Source organism: Rousettus aegyptiacus, unplaced genomic scaffold, assembly GCF_014176215.1.
Source record: "Rousettus aegyptiacus isolate mRouAeg1 unplaced genomic scaffold, mRouAeg1.p scaffold_m13_p_3, whole genome shotgun sequence".
Classification (NCBI taxonomy): Eukaryota; Metazoa; Chordata; class Mammalia; order Chiroptera; family Pteropodidae; genus Rousettus; species Rousettus aegyptiacus.
Window position 1 is genome coordinate 122,626,384 of NW_023416306.1, and position 20,328 is coordinate 122,646,711.

The 20,328-nt window shown below is 38.6% G+C and overlaps 2 protein-coding genes across 8 annotated transcripts in view; both read left to right on the forward strand.

The window, feature by feature from the left end:
* Positions 1-8,045, forward strand: part of TMOD2 (tropomodulin 2) — a 45,831-nt gene extending 37,786 nt beyond the window's left edge. The window contains exon 10 of the mRNA XM_016162717.2: positions 1,227-8,045. Coding sequence (XP_016018203.2) covers positions 1,227-1,261 — 35 coding nt within the window. The 3' untranslated portion in view covers positions 1,262-8,045. The remainder of the gene's footprint in view (positions 1-1,226) is intronic.
* A 6,625-nt stretch (positions 8,046-14,670) lies between these two features.
* TMOD3 (tropomodulin 3) overlaps positions 14,671-20,328 on the forward strand; it is a 57,915-nt gene continuing 52,257 nt past the window's right edge. For 2 of the 7 annotated variants that reach the window (XM_016162679.2, XM_016162682.2), the window contains exons 1-2: positions 14,671-14,849; positions 15,387-15,495. The gene's annotated coding sequence lies outside the window, so the exon portion shown is untranslated. Of the gene's footprint in view, positions 14,850-15,386; positions 15,496-15,534; positions 15,554-20,328 lie in introns of those variants that run through there. The other 5 variants (XM_016162678.2, XM_016162681.2, XM_016162683.2 and 2 more) reach the window with 3 other exon arrangements.

Sequence of the window (20,328 nt, forward strand, 5' to 3'; positions counted from 1 at the left end):
TCAGTCCACTGAGGCCATTCGCAGGCCTCTGTCCCCAGTTTGAAGTTCAGGGACAGAATGCTTGACTTTGGACAGGGGAACTGAGCAAGGTATTCCACCAAGTATTGTACTGGCCATGAAAAGAATTCGGATAGTGGACAAGATAGAAGATAAAGGCTATAACCAAAAGGCAGCAGGTAATGGTTAGTGTCCAGTTTCTTCCTCACATGCTTAGCCAAGACCCTGAGACACAGCCAGAGTGCAGTGTGTGGCACCCAGGCATATGGCAGTGCTTGTCCTTGAGACACACAGGGTGAGGCAACCCAGTAAACAAGGTTTTGGGGAAGGGAGGAGGCAGTAATCAGAAGTTGCCTAGGAAGAGCACATGGGGCCTACAGCTGAACAGCAAGGAAACCACAGGAAAATAGGCAAAACAACAAGTTTAAAGTAAACAGAGGCGATCCTAAGCCCATGCGCAGCAGCCGTGAGCAACAGCTTTGGTCAAATTTTCTGCAGAGTAGGCAGGAGCAGGCCGGGCTAATTAAATTGGAGAGTTGGGGCATGACCACAACCAGGGCACTATTTTCACTAAGTCTAGGAAGGTTGGACAAGCCATCCCTTACCCGCCAGAAGAGTCTGCAGTTGGGGAGATGAAAGAGAAGAGGGTTGCAGAAACAATGAGCAGCTGAACAACTTCTTTGATACCAAGAACCAGTCTCTGAGTTTGCTTGCCATCTCAATCGTACCTTCCTTGAAGGTTGATACTTAGAATATTTTATTTAAACAGGTTTAGAAACTTTGAACTTCTGGTTGCGGATCCTCCTGGTCTTCAAGCCATAAACAAAATTAATAGATTGTGAACATCATCCTGGGGTGTTAGTTAAAGCTGGTTGGTGATTGAGTTGCACATACTGAAAAGATATGCTGTGGATAGGTGACCAAGAAGATATTTAGAAATTCACTATTTTGTGGATCTATTCTGGACCTTTTACTCCATAGATGGGAAAGTTCTAACATTCAAATTCTCAGTTGTCAGGGATAGCTTTATTTAAATGTGAATCCCGCAAGACACTGGATTATTCTCCTTTCCACTTATTGCCATGGGTAATTGAATGTTGAAATTTAAGATAATTGTATCCTCAAGTGTGTGTGTGGATTGCTATTCAGTGTGATTAATGTTGTTTATCTGAAATTTAAGGAATTTTCCTTCACTTTGTCTTTTTAACCTTTCCTTCTTTCTTACCTAGTTCGTAAAAAACGAGTTGAAGCAGACCGAAGGTAAATTTCTACAACAAGAGACGAAGTTTCACCATGGCAGCCATTTAAAAACAAACAAAAACTTTCCTCCTTCCTCATCGGGACCATTTTATCAAAGGTTGTTCATCTCCATTAGCCACATGACTAATAATTTGTTATCCTTTTTTAGCTACATATTTATCTTGGATTTTTTAATATATACAGTTGTTTTATTTGCTCATGGGCACATCTGGCAACTTGCATTAGTGGATTTACGCAAATGTTAGTGGGTGCAACAATCAAAAATGATATAACCGCTTCCATATTGGATTTTCTTGCTTTCTTACGTGAATTTGTTTTTTAACCACGAAAAGGAATTGAATATTTAAGTGTGTTTGTAACTATGATTATGATAGAGGCCTATCTCTGTTTACATGCACAGCTTTGAGTTAGGCTAAATACATCAGAAGTGTTCTGCTGACCACATAAGAAGTTAGTATTGCCAATCTTTCCCTGGGTAAGAAAATGTGACCAACTTAGAACAAATTCTCTCTTAGTTCCAGAAATATCACTAAATGCATATGCCCCCTGATCAGCAATCGATGGTATCATCTTCATAAAAGCAAGACATTATGATACTTTAACACAGTCTTACCAAATAAGTATAAAGTGTTTATTAACACACAAAAATAGCTTCAAGCCAGACTTAGAAGTAATAAAAAGAATTAGCACATCTAGCTTTACTTATTATTCAACATAGATTTAATCTTTAACATGACTCTGATGGATAACTTTTTACAAAGCTGTTTTAAAGTTACTAGGCACGATGGGAAATTTTTAAATTTTAGTAAGAGCAAAGCTTTTAAAACAGTACACTCCTAAGTAAAACAATAATAATTGCACCTTAATCAAGACTATCTGATGCACATAGTTGCATTATTTGAGAAAATTTTAGAAGCATTTATTGCTTTATCTTTAGTATAACAAGATCACAGAATGAAATGTGAACATCGAAGTTTATTACACAGATTTTTGTCTAAATGGCGTGATCCATCCAGACATTTGCAAACATCGGGAAAAAATGTGAATTATCACTTAGCCAGATGTTTGTCATCTCAAGAACTAAACATGTGAAAGTACTGAGATGATTACATGGTACAATGCATCAATCTTAATTTAGCAGTACCACGGTGCAATGCTAAAATAAGGAAACAAGTGACTGCTGACTGCAGCCTTTGGCTCAAGCGCAAGTCTTTGATAACTGTCAGTGCCCTAGGCGATAATTGGCACTCTGACAGGTAGCTTTACGTCTTCATCTCTTACTCCTTTCTCTCCTCCCTTCCTTTCAACTCATTCTCTTTTTTTCCTTTCTCTGTAATTCTGAGCCTTGTAAAGGTGACATCCCTTGTGCTGATAACATCTGGAGGTAAAGAGGTTGCTGACTGTTGCAGAAGGTGGGCCCAATCCAGAATTTCTTTAGTAATTAAGTGTTTCTGAGTTTTGCTTGATAGCAGTAAAACAAGTTAATGGTAAAATAATTCATATATTATTCTAGGTAGCTTGTAAAGCACATTGAAACTGTTCAGGATAGATAGCCTTTATAAAATTGGACATTTACCTCTATTATAAGTACTCACATCTGTATTTCTAAAATCCTTTGAAACACTTCATTTTCTTAAGAATATTTTAGATTTTTTGTGGGAATAATGAACAGAACATGGTGACATTTTAGAAACCCTAAAGATCCTTTAGTTTTCTACATCTCTCTATCTATATAAAAAATAATGGTAAATAGTATTTGATGGTTTTCATTCTGATTTTTCCTTCCCTCTTACCCTCTTAGGTGTGGTATGTTGGAGCTGACTAATATGGACTTACTGATTATTAAATTTTCAAGAATTATGCAAACTGGTTGTTAAACACAGCCATTATTAAAATTAAATGCCATGTGCTTAAAATTAAATAAGTTATATTAAAAACAAAAGTAATACACCAACATACATTTTGCTATTTTCTATTCTCTTCAGTCTATTTGCATCTACTGTGTCTGTATATCAGACATAAGATATAATGGTATGCTATTTACATCTCTTCCCAACTCAGTAGTTCTCCCTAACTCAGAAGTTCGGTACTTCTTGGTGGTGGTTTGAAATTAGCCATGGTGGAAGTATTTATATCATGGAAATTAGTAAATGTTACATATCAGGGCTATTTTTCCTCCTAAATTGCTCATTAATAACCATTCATCAGCATATCACTGAGTAAAATGAAACATTTGTTTTTCTGTATAGGTATGTTTTGTTACCATGTTGCCAAAGGGAAGGAATTTCTCTTCCATGTCTCTCTCCTATTGCTTTAGATTTGTTGGATATATTTAAGTGTGGAATCCCTGGCATGCCGCTCAGCCTTTTCCTTCCTTTTCTCGTTGACTCTCTTTCTTACCTACCCCGCTAAGAAATCTTGCATCCTATAGAGTGTTCCCTGCAGCCCCAATGTGCTGTAGACTGGGAGCTAAAACAGTTCCTGACAAAACCTGACAGAAAGCAAGAAAAAAAAATCAGAATTTGATAGTGACTGTGCTACAGTTCTTGATAGTATTAAAGCAAGATAATGGGATATTATCAAAATTGAGCACTGTTTCAGCTTGTAAAATAGTTGGATCACGTGTAATAGTCTATGAAATCAAATATTTATTGCCAATCAGTTTATCTTATTATCACATGTGTTTTAAAAATAGCCTAAAAGGTGACATTTCCATGAGTATTCACATATTAAAAATAACTGTTGGAAGATACACTTACAGTTTATCATTTAACTAGCCTAGGACTTCATTTCCCTGTATGCCCAAAGTGTGTAAGTGGAAGCTCTTGCATGATCATGAGCATAATTAATCCCTTACCATCCATCATGATGGGGCATAATATATATGAAATATTTTTATATGTATTCATTTTGCCACATATTATATCAAGATCTTTGGCAACATCCGGACAACTGATTGAAGGAAGGTAGTCTCTCCCCAGACCACTTCTTCCCTTTTTAGATTTGTACAGGCCCATGTTAAGTATAGAATTGCTCTCCTGGACTTGCAAGCTCATTCGAAAGCATATGTGGAAGATGACTTTTAAGTGAGAAATTTTGAAAGTCTGGCAATCAGTTAGTCCAGCACTACATCTCCCCACCGAAGTGTATAGTGGGAGTGATTGCATCCTCATCAATATGATTAAATCCTTTCCTTTCATTGTAATGTAGCCTAATGTAAATAAATTACGTGTACGTGTCTGTGTGTGTGTGTGTGTGTGTGTGTGTGTGTATCACCAAATATTTAAATATCTAAGTAGATATTTGGCTACATTTGGACAACTGATTGAAGGGAGATGCTTTCTCCTTAGGCCCATGTCCCTTATCCTTTTTAGAGTTGCTGTAGGCCTAGGTTAACGTGAAATCACCTAAACTGGAGTTCGCAGTTTAGGTCACCAACCATCAAATTTCACAGTATGTATGGACAATAACCCTTAGAGAATAAGTTTTAAAAGCCTAGAAATCATTTCATTGTTTTAGTACCAGATCTTTCCATATGCCTAAAGTGCGTAAGTAGAAGCTCTTTCATGATTCGTCCCCTTCCTTCCATCTGCGTGGGGTATACTGTATGTAAATATTTTGTACATAAAGATCACCAAATACTACAAAAAGCTATTTGGCTAAATCTGGACAACTAATTGAAGGGAGATGCTTCTCCCAGTCCCTTTTCCCTTATCCCTCTCAGAGTTGCTTTGGGCCTGGGTTAGGTAGAGAATCACTAACCTGGAGGCATGTGGAGCTTACCCATCATAGAGCATGCAGTTCATTGTACAATAAAATCCCATCTTCATTGCAGAACTCAGAAATCATCCCAATGCCTATACTCCTCAAAACAATTTCCCTAAGGGAAGCCTGACACACCAGATAGGAACAACAGCAGCTTCTCTTCCAGACAGAATTGTCGCCCCTGGCAGGGCACCAGCATCAGGGAAACCAGTGTGCTCTGAATAACTGCCATGAGAATGTTTCAGATGCTCAAACCTGAAACTGGCATTAAGCATCAGCATGCTTTAAGTGTAAATTAGCCCTTTAAATTTACAAAGGAGTTGGTAGATAGTTCCCTTTTTCATAGATGTGCTGTAATTAGCCCTCTCCTAGACGCTAAAGAAGCCAGAGGAAGTATAAACTTTAGATTGATATCATTTGGTACATGTTTCTGGATTTGAAGGGTAGAGTGCCTTTTTGCAAAATGGACACCATCTTTAGTGCAAGTATTTATAGCATCAGCAAAAATAGGTAGGGGCAGTAAGTTGTGAATACTGGGTTCTGTGGTATATTGCCTGTATGCAGTGGAATTTGTTTTGGAATTGGGTTTTTAGACATGATCCTGAAGCTTCTTTCCTCTCACTAATAATAATGGAAATAGCTACTTTCATTTTAGTGAGCCAAAATAGTTGAAATGTTTAAGTTTTGCCTTCCAGGAGCAGTTTTTTCTTTTTGCTCCTCATTTCAAATCTCCCACCCCTCGCCATGCCATCCTCAAAGCTAAAGGAAACACATGCAGAGGAAAGGTGTGGGAATGATTGGAAGCTTTGGGCTGAAAACTCTGGATGAAAATCATGTGGCCGGGCCTTCCGGTAACAAGCTAGAGAGAGAAAAGTACATAGAACCCAGGGTGGATTCACTGTTTTCTTGCTGCCAACTCTAAATCAGATTGGATTTTATTTTGTGGTTCAGGAGTTTAGTAAAGTGGAGAGGCTGCATGAGGTGGGGAAAGAAGATAGAAATTAAAGGTTTTAATTTACTTACGGGCAGACGTAAGCTCTCCTGAGCTTACCTCTTTCTCATCTGCGCATAACAGCAAAGATTGAACATTCGGTAGATGAATGGAGGAGGAGTTCCAAGGTACTGTTCTGGGAAGTGCATGTACCAGAGGTTTATCCCAGTTTTGTGATGCATCATTGACTTGGGGGAGGGGGAGGGACACTAGACTTTTCTCTGATATCTTCCACGGTAGTCATTCTGAGCACATTGGCTCTGCTAATTGGTATGGTGGAAGGGTGCCATACTAACAGATATGGAGACTGACTCCTAATCCCATCACCAACACTTAGCAGGTATATGATCATGGGCAATTCATTCAATTGCCTGCCAATTATAGACTATATAGGGGGAAGAGCACTGGATTCAGAGTCAAGAAACCTGGACACTTGGCTCCAACTTCCTTAGCTGGGTGACTTTGGGGCAGGCCACTTAGTCTCTCAAGCCTAAGGTTCTTCAGCTATATTATAATGAGAATAATATCTTCACTAACTACCTCACAGAGTTGTGGTGAGAACATAATCAGATAATGGAATGAAAATGCTACACTTGAAAGAGCTATACAAAAGTAGGTGATCATTTTTATATCTAGTCGCTAATGTTTTCCACTGCCTCTTGAATCTGTTTTACTTTCTTCTGACTAACAATTACATCTGGACATTTTTTTGAGTATGGGGAATCAAAGCATGAGTGTGATGTAGGGGACTGGTATTAGTTTAATTTCCACATAGAGGCAGGAGAGGTGGTTGATGGGAGCAGTGATGTGTGTAGTAGGGCGTTTCCCTGGGTCACTCTGACATTCCTTGGGACAGTCAGGACTCTTGCAGAGAGCCTAATGCTGGAGATAAGGAGGAAGCAAACAGTGATTAAGAATTGAAGGGAGGATTTGGGGCACTGCTGCTCTTCTGTCAGCTCTGTCACCACTCAGGATGGGACTATGACTTGAGGTGTGAATGAAGGCCTAGGAGAGAAAATAGTCCTATGGCTCCAACAGCTGTAACAGGCTCGAGCTCTGACGGTGAAAGGAAGAGTGTCACTTGTGAGATCAGCTCTCATGGGCAGCAGCTACCTAATTATCACCAGCAACCTTAGCCCTGGTCAGTGTTAATTCCTGCCAAGAAAGATACTGAAACATGACCTCACAGGACTTTCATAAGCACTGTCTCATCGATCTTTGTACCTTCAGTAACATCTGGTAAGGTGCCTTGTACAAAATAGGTGCTTAATAAATGTTGCTCGAATTGTCCTCCAGCCCCACAAGAATCATGCTCCATTTGTTACCATGTGATATTTTTGAAAAATTGTTCTGAATTGGATGTCAGCTGTGTGACTTTGGGCAAGTCTTTTCATCTCTCTTGTCTTCATTTTATCTGTAAAATGAAGTGATTGGATTAGATGCTCTCTAAGGCCCCTTCCAGCTCCTGTGATTCTAAAATGTTTCCATTGCCTCTGAACATGGGTGAGTAATGCCTCCATTGCAGTTCCATCTCTCTTCAGAGGGCTTTGTTCAGAGGAAGAGGTCTGAACAGTCCACAGTTCTGTTCCTCTCCAGCAGTTTCTACTGTCTTCAGAATAGAAAGGTGATTTAAAATATATAATGTCTTCTCCTCAAAATTGGTGGAGGAAAAGGAGAAATTCAAAGAAGGAAACCGAGCACAGTAAACACAGCATGTTTTTCATAGACTTTAAAGTGTGTGTATGTGGGGGGGATGGGGTTCTGAGCACATGATTGACTGGATAACAGAGAAGCCAATCAGAACTACACTGTGTAATTGAGAGAAGCTGGCCCAGGATTAAAAATTTCCCATGGATAATCTAAATGTGGATAGATAGGAATTGGCCATATGATGAAATGAGGTGGATATAAAATGTGCTATTAAAGGAAATGTTATTTTACTACCAATTGTTGCCAGTGACAATCTTTAGTTAAGAAATAAATTGTTCTGACCTAAAATTTTATCTTTGCCATTTTGGTTTTTTCACACACACAAAAAAATTACTTACAGCTTACTATATTTATGGAATAATATTTATGTTTTAATTAAACCTTTATTTTAACTCTGTTTCATCTATCCAAGGGAAACAAATAATCATTTTTCATTGCATTTAAAAATGTAAAATACTTGCATGCCACCAATCTGTAATATTTTACCAGTTTAGGTGCCTGTAACGTGTGACCTTATGTGTATCTGTATGGTTTTGAAGAGAACAAAAGAAATAATACTTTGTAAACTGTTTAAACTTATATTGGCAACATTTATTTGGCTAAGCAGTTATTGAAAATTGCACATTGTTTCATTTTTTAATTTTGAAACTTTTCAATCAAAGGTAGACATTATGTTCTTTAGAAAATTAAAGACTAATTTGCCTTTTAAATGTGAAATTGAAGATCATGTGGGAATTAAAGTGTGATAAAGCAAAATGTATAAAGCATAAAGTACTTTTACCCTGATTCCAGTTGCACAAGTAGTTGCAATGTTTGACCCTTTGTGATTAGCCAGCCAGACTTAATGCTACAGTAAATGTATACTGTTTTAATTAATCAAGATCTTTTTGTTTTGAAAGATACATTCTATTCATTTCTGTATGGAATCAAATTTCCAAGTGAAAATATATACGGAACATTAGGAATGAATAAACTTTTAAAGTGAAAGTAAAGACTGATTTAATCTGGCTAATTTTTAGACACATTGTCTCTTTAAAATAAGTGGTTGGCACCATCTTTTCCTATTAGAGTCCTTTTGCAAAAAGGACTATAATGTACCCTTATTAAGAAGATAAAAAGAAGACAGACCACCAGAAGTAGCCAGAGGAAGAAATGAGAACTCATTAAAATAAAAATGCACACATTCAGCTAAACAGTTAAAACTTATTAGAATGAATAGTAGTAAGAATGCAGATAACCCAGGTAAATGTTTTACCTTGAATTTTTCATATTAATTTAGGATTTACTTTTTTAAAAAGGATATGCTGGGATATATAATATGGAACAGTAAAAATCATAAAGTTACATTGTAAAGTTTGCCCTGGAGAACAAGAAAACCCATTCTTCCTGCCCTTCTACTGAACTTTGCCTAATTCTTTGTCACTAGGACTAATGATGAAGTCCAAAAAGAAGCATATAAGTCCTAATGTAATTTCTGTATTTCCTGTTTCACACCTTCTGATGGACAAGGAAGTACAGTAATTATTGTGTTAAAAGGATTTGCTTTTTCAGTCTATGGGGCAGTAATGAATAGGAGTTACAAGCGTGCCCTTTGGTGTCATTCTTGGCTAGTTCAAATATTCTGTTGTATGAATTTCTGTAAATTACCTAGCCCCGATTTCATCATCTCTAAAATAGAAATCATCATCATACTTCAGAGTGGTACTATTATGAGGATTAATGTGTAAAACACTTAGAAAAGTGCCTGACATGTAGAAGGCACTTAGGTATTACTATCTTAAATTCTTACTGTCCTAAATTCTAACCTAAATAAACATCCATGGATCTTAATGCCAACAAAGTTCTCCATTTTATACTAACAATGTCAGGAATTTAAGTAGGACTGAATATTACTCATTTTTTGTTTCACCTGTCCATTCCCTTCTGGCAGACAGGCCCTCCCCTGTCACTCCAAGAGGCGAATAGAAACAAGAAAGAGCTGACTCAGGAGTTACTCCCTCTCGTTCAGCTCTGCTTCTCATGGCTTCCCTGATATTTCAATGTGTTTGTATTTGTTCTGCTTTCTGGGTACCCTCCTTTGGATTTAGCAGCCTGGCTTGTGTCTGCTGTGTGTTAGACTTGACTCTGCTATGGCCAGCCCCCTCTCAGTTTGATCGTTCAGCCTTTCTCTATGCCATACAAAGTGGTACCCCACACCCTCTCCTCCCCAGCTACCAACCCATTTCACTGTCCCACCACTCAGGAAACATGACCAGATGCTCACAGCCTCTAGCAAGTGTCTCACGTGTCACAAAACCTCAGCAGGGACTAGATATATGTGTGCTTGAATGAGGTTGGGCTATGCTTTGAGCTCAACAAACCCAAAGGAGGTGATGTAGGAAAATCAAGCAGGTACATGATTCAAAAGGTGTGTGAGTGGAGGAGATTTGCCAAATTCTAGATCACTGAACTTATCAACCACCAGCAAAATTTTAGAAAAGCATATTACCCACTTTAGTGATTTATAAACACTTAGAAGTGAAACAGTGATCTCTAGGAGGCAGCACAGGTTTGCTTATGATAAATGATAGGAAATGAGAGTTTGGTTCAGAGAACCCACTATATTTGGATTTTAGCAAGACATTTGATAAATTCTCACAACATGCTTGGAAAATGTGGGCTGCATAACAGTGTAACTAAATAGTTAAATGACTGGTTAAAACAATCTTTTTTGACTCTTGATCATAAGTAAATGCTGATGCAGGGAAAATTTTCAACCAGGAGAGCTTAGTAGCTACCACAAGTCTCTTTCCATGAAGTATCTCAGTCACCAGTTTACCAGTAATTTGGATGTGATACTGCTAAAACACCAACAGAGTCTCTAGCTAATGGGCACTGAGAGGAACAAGGAATACTTTGACAGGTTCAAAAATATCTGGACAGGGGGTGGCTCCATAGTGTAGTGGTTAGCACATCTACTTTACACAGAGAATGTCCTGGGTTTGCGCCCTAGGTGGAGCCAGGGACCAGGCCAAACCTCGGGTGAGCCAGGCCCCAGGCGCATGCTGTGAGTGTGTGGGAGGAGATGCCCCACCTTCAGAGATCCAGTTCTTAAGGAGAAACGGCAATATCCATAGGTCAGGGGTGGAAGTGGGTGGGGAAGGAATTAAAGAGGGGGGGAAAAATATATATATATATATATATATATATATATATATATATATATGTGTGTGTGTGTGTGTATGTGTATGTGTGTATGTATGTATGTATATATATATGTGTGTGTGTGTGTATGTATATATGTACATGTAAGCCTGGATCTACTCAGATAAAAATATAATAGAAGTAACAATACAGCTGTTTACTTCTAATCCAAAAAATCAACTACAAAAGATAGAATGGGAAAAATATGACAAAACTGCCAACCGCGTGGATAAAGACTTTGGTGTTGTCTGAAAGCTTAACTATGAATAAGAAGTAGAATGTCCCTGCCTAAAAGCTAACTATCTTAAGTGACATCAGACAAAGAGTCTTGATTATCTGGTCAAAAATCTGGTGTTTGGCTTCAGTTTCGTGCCTCAAGCTTTTAGAATGCCTACTTCAATATTATTTCCATCATCCTTGAACTTTCGCATACTTGATATTTATGTGGGTATAAAGGTTATTCTTATATCAGTCAACAGTATCACTAATAAGAAAAAAGAATATAATTTAGACTTATTATTATATGAATATTTATTTTCAGATATGGTCAGGCATTTAAATGTAACCTAAGTAAAAAAAATCTCTGATTTATTTGTTGAAATTCTATCAAAGTATAAATGTATATTAGTTATTGGTTAAGTAAAATGCTATAATAGTTGCTGGTGGTTAAAGGTTTATTTTATGTGCAAAATCAATTCAAAATAAAAAGTCAACTCAAATAATTAAAAATGATTAAGAAATTTCAAGTAGCTAAATAGGAAAATAGGTTGTCAGTTACTACAAATATAAAGACTATATTAGCTAGATAACTTAGGGAGAACTTTTTAGTCAATACATATTTATAAAAATTTAAATAATACAAGGAAGGATACATAGAGATTTCATCATAACTGTTCTTTGTAGAAATGTTTAGTGTACCTAGCATTTATATGTTAAAACCAGAATTTAATTCTTATTTAATTCCATTTAGGATATGGATCTTGTTCATCTGCTCACCTCAGCTAAAATTTCACTCTCAATAATGACTGTAGGAAAGTCTAACAGCTGATAGTGCTGGCAAATTTTGTTTCTATGTTTATATACATCATTAATATGTTAAACTTTATAATTTTAGTACTAATGTTTTAAATAAGAATATTAAAATAATTTAAATGTTGGCATAAAACTTTAGGGTATTTTTTGTGTATCCTAAAAGTTTATTATCTGAAAATGATCTTTTTCAGCAACCTTGACTTCAGTAAAAATTTAAATTTACAGCCCTTTGGCATTTGGCTGAAATGTGTATTCACTCTGCCTCCACTGGAAGCATAATGGGGTATGAAAATATGAGGCATAGCAAAATTAATTTCAGCCGATGGCATTAGGGACGTTTGAGTGAGAAAAAGGCATTTGAGATGGACGATGAAACATGAGGCTTCTAACAGGCAGAGATGGGGTGATAGGGAAGAACATTTCAAGCCAAAGAGTTTGCTCGAATCCTTTCTATAAAATGATATACTCCAGCCATGGTGTTTATCTTCTCTGATTGCTACCTCCCACTTGGGAGCTTTAACCAACTCCAAGCTCCCAGAATGAAATTCCTTACCTTTTAATTTTAAATTTATGTCTTTAGCTTAAGTTTTCTCAGCAATCCTATAAAATACATTTTTTTAAAAAAAGACTTAAATATAGAAAGGAAATAATTGCCTAAAGAAACTCTTTTTATAATAAGACGACTGCTGCTGGCATTAATTTGCATATGATGATTCAGTGTGACATCTTTATGAGTTCCTCTGCCTGGAAATTTAAAGATAACAATAATTGGGGCTTGCAGTACATTAAGTAGAGTTCCAGTGTCATTTCGTCAATCACTTTCATTCTAACCCAGCTCTGAAAACTATTCAAATATTTTACCTAACAGCCTCGTATTTATTCTCTTTATTATGCCGAATTTAAACTTTTCCATTATTTGAAGTGAGATTAACTGTATGGGGGGAAGGGAGGCATACTGCTTCGCCTTTCACTGACTAGACATCGCAGTAGTCAGCTCGTGCTAGGTCAGGCTATAGCCAAAACCTAAATCTCGGTTGACTTCCTGCTCACATTACATGTCAGCACCTTTGTTTGGCTGAGGGTCCGATCCATGTGACTTCTCATTCTGGGACCCAGGCAGAAGGACCATCCTCTATTTGGGACATGCCATTCTCTTGGAGGGAGAGAGTCAGCACATAAGAGGGAAATAACAATGACTCTTGAAAGCTTTCACTCAGAACTGTCATATTGTCACTTCTACTCACATTTCATTGGCTGCCTTTTCATGTTTGCAAGATTTGTGTTTACAATATGACATTTGTGTGAAGAAAAAAGGAAAAAACCCATTACCAGATTATAACCAAGCCTAAAAATATCTACGGGAAGGCACTGCAAGTCACATGGCAGTGGGAAGAGCTATCTTTTCCTCTAGAGGAGAGCAAATATTTGGAACAATATTTCAAGCTACCACAGGCATTTAGTAAATTTACTGTTTCACTTATTTGTGTAAATATAATATTCAAGTTTCCCCCCTTTTATTTGATGAGGTTGAGAAGACACATCAGTCTGATCATCAGTGGAAAGCACGCTAGAATTTGAGTCAGGATACCTATACTTTATTTCTTGATCTCCCATCACTGTTTGTGTGACCTTGTGCAAATTAATTTTCTGAGTCTTAGTTTTTCCATCTGTAGAAATGGAAGATACTAATATATTCTTTGTAGGGTTATTTTGAGAATTGGACGAGATATTATATTGCAATTTTGGATGATTTTTCTTAAAAACTCCAATTCATCAGTTATCTTCATTGCTGGGATCAGTTGCATAACATTCCAGGGTGTTTACCTAGGGTACTCCCTACTCTGAATGGAAGAAGTAGATGCCGGGAGAGATTTAACCATTAGTCAGTTCCCACGCTAAGTGTAGCTGTAATGTACCTCACGGTGGCACTTCAGTCCTCTTCCTGGCTGCATTTTTGAATGAAGGTCTATCAAAACTGAGCATTACTCCTCCGAAAAATTTCCAGTGAGTAAATGAGTGAATGGAAGGTCATCGCTGTTTCCTCTCCTCATAGCCCGCCCTGCACAAAAGGCAGCCATGAACTGCTCTCTGAGGTATTCCCACTCTCTTAGGCCTCCCCTCCCAACTACCCATCTGTCCCAGTGCCCTCCTTCGAGCAGCGCCCTCCCACCTTAGCCCAGCTCCACAGCCTAGTGTAGAGCTCGAAGCTGGAATGCGAGGATGCGATGGCGCCGAAACTGCGGGTGAATATAATAATGACTATTGCTGCGACATCATCTCTGTTGCAGCCCTAAGGAAATCACTAGGGTCACTGTGCCCTTGAGACATCTGCCTGATCCATGCCCCTCTTATGTCTTAGCTTTTACTTGTTTTCCTTTCTATTAGTTTTTCATGATAAGTTTAAAGGACTCGATGTCATTCATGTCTTCGTATTAGCTACCAAGGGTACATACAATACAAACCCTGCCTTATATACCTCTTTAGTAAAAGTCAAAGTAAAGAGAAAAATCTATGCCAAAAAGCCTCTAGCTGTTTCTGCTAGCTCACAGAGGGTCGAGGTAAAATATTTCCACAAATGGAAAGCGTTGTCCTAGAATGGAGTAAAACTTGGTATCTGTAGCGTCTTCCAACGTCCTGCAGGTTGTAAAGACCAGGATCTGTGCTGTTTTGCCCTCCGTACTCGAACTACAACTCCCAGGATACCGTGCGACGCGGGAGTGCGCAGGCGCTTGGGTGGAGAAGGGAAACCGGCTGCACAGACGGTGCGGTTTAGTTGGGGGAGCTGCTGGCAGGCGTATCCGCAACTCCCCGGGAGGCAGACACAGGCGGACCGGCTGGTGCTGGGTACCAAGCGATAGGCAGTACCCGCGGGTCTCTGAAGGAGTCGGTGGTCCCAGCGGGCGGCAGTCAGGTAAGTCCAGCCCGGTGCTTTCCAGGAAGTCCGTGTGCGGGCGCGGGCAGAGAGTAACACCGGCCATGGTGGCTGGGGAGGGAGAGGCTGCACCCTTCCAGCCGCTGGTCCCAGTCTCCTTCCCTACGACTCCCTTTAGGAGAGCGGGGAGACGCTAGGGGCCGCCTTGGGAAGAACGGGCCCGATAGGAGCCGTGGGGCGCGCTGGGCGTCGCCCGCGGTGGAGGCGCGCGAACCCCGAGTTGTTGATGAATCACTCGGGGGCTGGGCCTCCCCGAGTTCGGGACCGGCTCTTTCCCCTCCCGCCGCAGCCCGCGCCGGCCGCAGCAGTGCGAGCTCGCTGTGTCTACCCGCCCCTTCCAATCCACTCAGGCATAGTCATCTTAAAAGGGTTTTATCAGCAGTACTCCTTCGAAAGTTTCTACTTGTTGAAAGTTGGGAAGAAAAAAAAAAACCCTTAGGGCACACCCTTTTTTTTTTTTTTCTCATTGAAATCTGGTTTGTCTTGCATTCGCCGTTTTGCTCTGTTCTATCTTAGAATAAATTCCTGGCTCCTGTGCAGCACAGCTGGATCCGGCTGTGAAGCTTGTACATTGGTTTCTGTTGAGGACGTGACTGGGTCGTTATAGTTTTGCCTACGGAGGTTGGTATGTTTCCTCTGCAAGCCTGAGTTCTGATTATAAACAAATGGGAAACAGCCGCAGGGTATTTTTTTTTTATTATTTATTTTATTTTTTGTCTTATGTTTAGTTAAGAATCGCGTTTCCAACTTGCCCTTGGCTCTTCTTAAAACCAAAAGTTGTAATGAACACTGCAGGAAAACTTAGCCCAGGAGGTCATACTTGAACAGGAAATAAGCCTGTGGAGATTTAAATTAGTTATGTGCATTCTCCCTTGGTTTGTAACGTTTTCATTCAGGTCATGTTTCTTTTTCTGAGAAACCTTCGCGTTAATTTTTTCGGCAGATTAACTTGTTTAATTAATTGGCCTGCCAAAAAAATACTAGGCTTAGAAAAATAGTTTTGTCCAGCCTCATTTATCTTTGCTGGTTTCTTCTTTCTACAGTCCTAGGCACCTTTTTACCCTATCACTTCTTAAGAGCCCTCAATCATTTTATTATCATACTTAGAATCCCCTTTCTCACACATTCCTACGCAGGGAACAAAAAGGGAATTAAAATGTTAGATTTGGTATATTCTCTTTCAGCCTGCTTACTTTTTAACCTCTTAGGATTTCTAGTTTGCTCATCTCAGTCCCCCGCCCCAGGCTGTACTCTTCAAATGAGGCTGTTTGACCAGGTGACCCTAAGGTTATTTCAGTCCTAAATATCTCTGATTTTAAAAAAATTCATTTATTTTATTTATTCAGGAAACATTGGTCACATGTGTCATTCCAAGCTCTGTGCTAGGCATGAAGGAACAAAAGTGAGTTTTGGAGGATGTTACTGGCCTATTGCTTAGTTTCCTTCAATCATATTTTTATGACTAATTTCAAAGTTCTGTGATATACCCTTCAGGCTAAATTGCTCAGTAATTAACTTCATTTAAGGTTAAATGTGTACAGGTCAAATCCCTTTACAATGATCAGTTTCCCTCTAATCAGAGATTTTTTTCAAGTCTTAGCTACTGGTCCGTGTAAATAAAACACGCTTAGTACAACAGAAAGGACTTGAATGGTGTAGGGAGGTACTTCTCAAACTTTAACATGCATAAATCATCCAGGATTTGCAGGTTTGAAGTGGAGCCCTAGGATGTCAGACAGGAAATGCTGTAGTTACTGCCAGAGACCATTCTGAATAGCAAGGGTTGGGAGATGTTCTAAAGGTGTTCACAATGACAATTTAAAGACCTGTCGTGATAGCTGTGGTATTAGATTGACAGCGATAGCTTTTTTCACTCTCAATTTAAAAAAATAATTCTGTTCACTCTAACAAAAATAATTGCGTTCATGAAAAATTTTTTTCTGTTCTTTTTTCTCCTCTCTCTCCTACCCTCCTCTTTTCTCTTTACTGAATACTTTCAGTTTTTTTTTTCTCTCTCGTCCTCTTCCACACTCAACTATTTTCATGCTCATTAATTCAGTAATTCACTAATTCAACATGTGTTTTACCCTATCCTGCACACTGTCTTAGGCTGGTGGTGAATACAGATGTTAAGACACGATTTTTTCTGGGAATTTACTCTCTTTGAGATCAGGCATGTGGACTTACTTATAGTGCAGAACACTGTAAAGAGCCATATGTAGAGAGTGAATAAAAATGGTAGGAGTTCAGAGGGAGAGATCTTTTACAGTTGTGGGATGGGAAACAAACAAAGTCATCTTTTTTTCCACTCACTGGTCATCTCTGTTTCCCCAGGCTATATACTCTTTGTACTGTTTGAGTGTATATGCCATATCTACAATAGAATATTTTATCTGGAACCTGAAGTGAGCTCAGTATATGAAAATCAGTTAGATCTAGGGGAGGATAAGAGGAGGTAGGGGTAAAAATATACTTGGATAGAGACTGACAGAGAGAAAGGGAAAAGAAAGAGGTAGATAGGAGGATCCTAGAAAACAGTAGGAGATAAGGGCCAGTTGGTTTTCAGGTGTCAGTCTGATGTACACCGCTATTATTTAGGCTATGTTATCAACTTTTAAAGATCAAATTAGCTGCAGACTATTCTTCATGCTTTTCAGTTCCCCTTAAATTTGAATTTATGGGTTCTCTCGGAGGTAAAGTAGTTGAGGAGGGCATTATTATCTAGGCTATAATAGTGATTAAAGCACTGTTGTCCTCCTGTCACTCACCTTCCTTGCTGACATTTGACTTATATGTCTTATTAGTTTTATTTCAGCTCCTCTAAAATTACAACTATAAAATAATATTGAGAGGAAAATGGTATAGAAAGCAAAATTCTACTGGACCTCTCACAGTCCATTAGGTACATATTGAAATCCTGAAGAATCAAACTCAATTTGCTATTTATGTGAACGTGTATACGTATATCTATCTACTTACATGTGTCTGTTAATTCATTAGGTTATTTAGCAGTGTTTTTGAGGTTCATATGTGTTGTTTTATGTATCAGTGGTTCTTTTCATCAATGAATAGTATCCTATTGTATGAATATACCCCAATTTGATCTCTTTTCTTCTTGATGGATATTTGGGTTATTTCCAAGTTGGGCTATTATGAATAAGGTTGTTATGAACAGTCTTTTACATGTCTCTTGTGAGTATATATTTTTATTTCTCTTGATAAATACCTAGAAGTGGAATTACTGAGTCATAGGGTAGATGTATGTTTAACTTTATTAAAAAACCGCCAGTTCTCTAAAGTGGTTATATCTGAATTCCAGTTGCTCCACATTTTTAATGTCACCAATTTTGAGTGTGTCAGCCTTTTTTATTTTAGTCATACTAGAAGATGTAAAATGATACCACATTATGGTTTTAACTTGTCTATTTTGGACATTTCATATAAATGAAATCATACAATATGTAGTCTTTTGTGATTGCCTTCTTTTGGCCTAATACTCAGTTCATTTTGAGAATCACTGAAATACAGGCAAAGGTCCTCCACAGGTGTGCACACTTTTTGACCTGTGAAGATATTACTCCCTCTGGTACAAATACTAAACACCTACGCCTACTCACTCATGAGGAAACACAAACACACCAAGACAAACTTACAAACTAAGGTAACTGATGCACAGAGATAACCCTTTATAATTTAAGAGTTTCATATCTGGGCATATCTAAGCACTGATATCACTGCAAGTATATACAAGTGAACACAGTTCCTAAAGTGTGTGTGAGAAAGTGGATGAAAATATGGTAAATTGGGAGAAAATGAGAGCTGAGTGGACAAGAGTGAATGAGTGTAATGGCAAGTTAAATTTATTCAAAGTGTCTAGGTGTTTAAAACAATTCCTAGAGGAATTGTCTGATGTGTGTATGATGTATATATGTACACATACATACACACACACATACATACACACACATACACGTACATAGCCTATTGCATAGCAGTCCCTTTGAGCAGGATATTAATCAGTTATAAGGTAGGGGATTTGCATGTGGAAAATATAACCAACAAAATATTTTGGTTTCCGGAGTATGGTGTTATCATTTTAATGAGTTATTAAGTAATCTTTCCTTTATATGCATACTAGTGAAAAGAGAGGAGGCCTCTCAAATGTATACATGTACGTCTGGCATCTGTTCAGCACTTACCCTGGGGCAAGCATGGCAAGATTTGATATAACCCCAAGATTTTTTGTTCATGGTGGATTCAATTTTGTATTCTTAAATAACTGCTCTTTTCCTCCCCACCCTCACCCCCCTTTATTTTCTCTTTAATATGGCCACTAGGTTTCTAGACCTGCTTGGCAGGTGGGTGGGAAGTGGAATGGGGATGGGGCAGTGGGTAAGAAATATTGATTCAATTGGGAAATGTCGATTATGTGATTATTTGAAAGTCAAAGTCTCCCAGTCCCTTTATCCACATCCCTCCCACCGTATTTTTCTGCTGTTTGTCCCCAAGATTTACAGTTTCTTAGAGAAAATCACAGAACCATACACAGAAATAGACCAGAATAGATTTACACAGTTTCACCTCTGCAAGGCCTGTAGTGTAGCTTGGCCCTTCTGTTAGTCATCAGTATATACCCTCGGCGCTCGCCTTTCTTTTGCCACATTTCTTGAGCCCCCATTATTACACCTTGTAAAACATCTCATGTCCTGCTCTTTTATGACATCAGATAATACCTCAAGTGAATTTCTGGGTATGGTTTGCTCTCCACCAGAGAATAGGGCTTGTCACTGCAACTCAGACCCTCAGCGTTTCCTCCTCTTTTCTTCCTTTTTTTTTTTTTAACCACTGCCACAACCTTAGTTCTGGCCTGTATCTCCTTTTGAGTAGGACACCAGGGACACCTCTTCAAAGAAATGTTTGAAGTGGTCCCTGAAAGATGTGAAAGGATTTGAACATGAGAAAAGTGGGGAGGGGAGTATCGTATATCAGGTGTAATGAACAGTATGATTTGAGGGCTGGACACAGAAAAGCATAGAATTGTATTTACTTCTTTGGCTATAATAAAGGGTATGTGAGGTCACTCCTTCTCCTTTACTTTTATACCTCTTCTTTCCCTGGCTCCCTCCCCACTTTTACCATGTACTTTGATCTGTTTGCTTAGTATATACTTCTCCTTCCCTCTCTATCTATCCTTCCGTGACCACCCACCGTGATCTCTGCAGTACACCTTTTTGTCAGTTATATATTGCCTTGATTAAAAAAAAAAAGCAAACTATGTGCATGCCTCATTTTCCTAAATAGAGTGTATTAGGCAAGGATCTTAGGTCTTAGGGAACACAAACCCACTTAAGCTAGCCTGCAAGAAGGGGTGGTGGCAGGGCTGGCATTTGTAGGGGTTGTTACTGTAAGATGACGGAGCTCCCTGAAATGAACTACAGCTAGAACCCAGAGTAAGTGC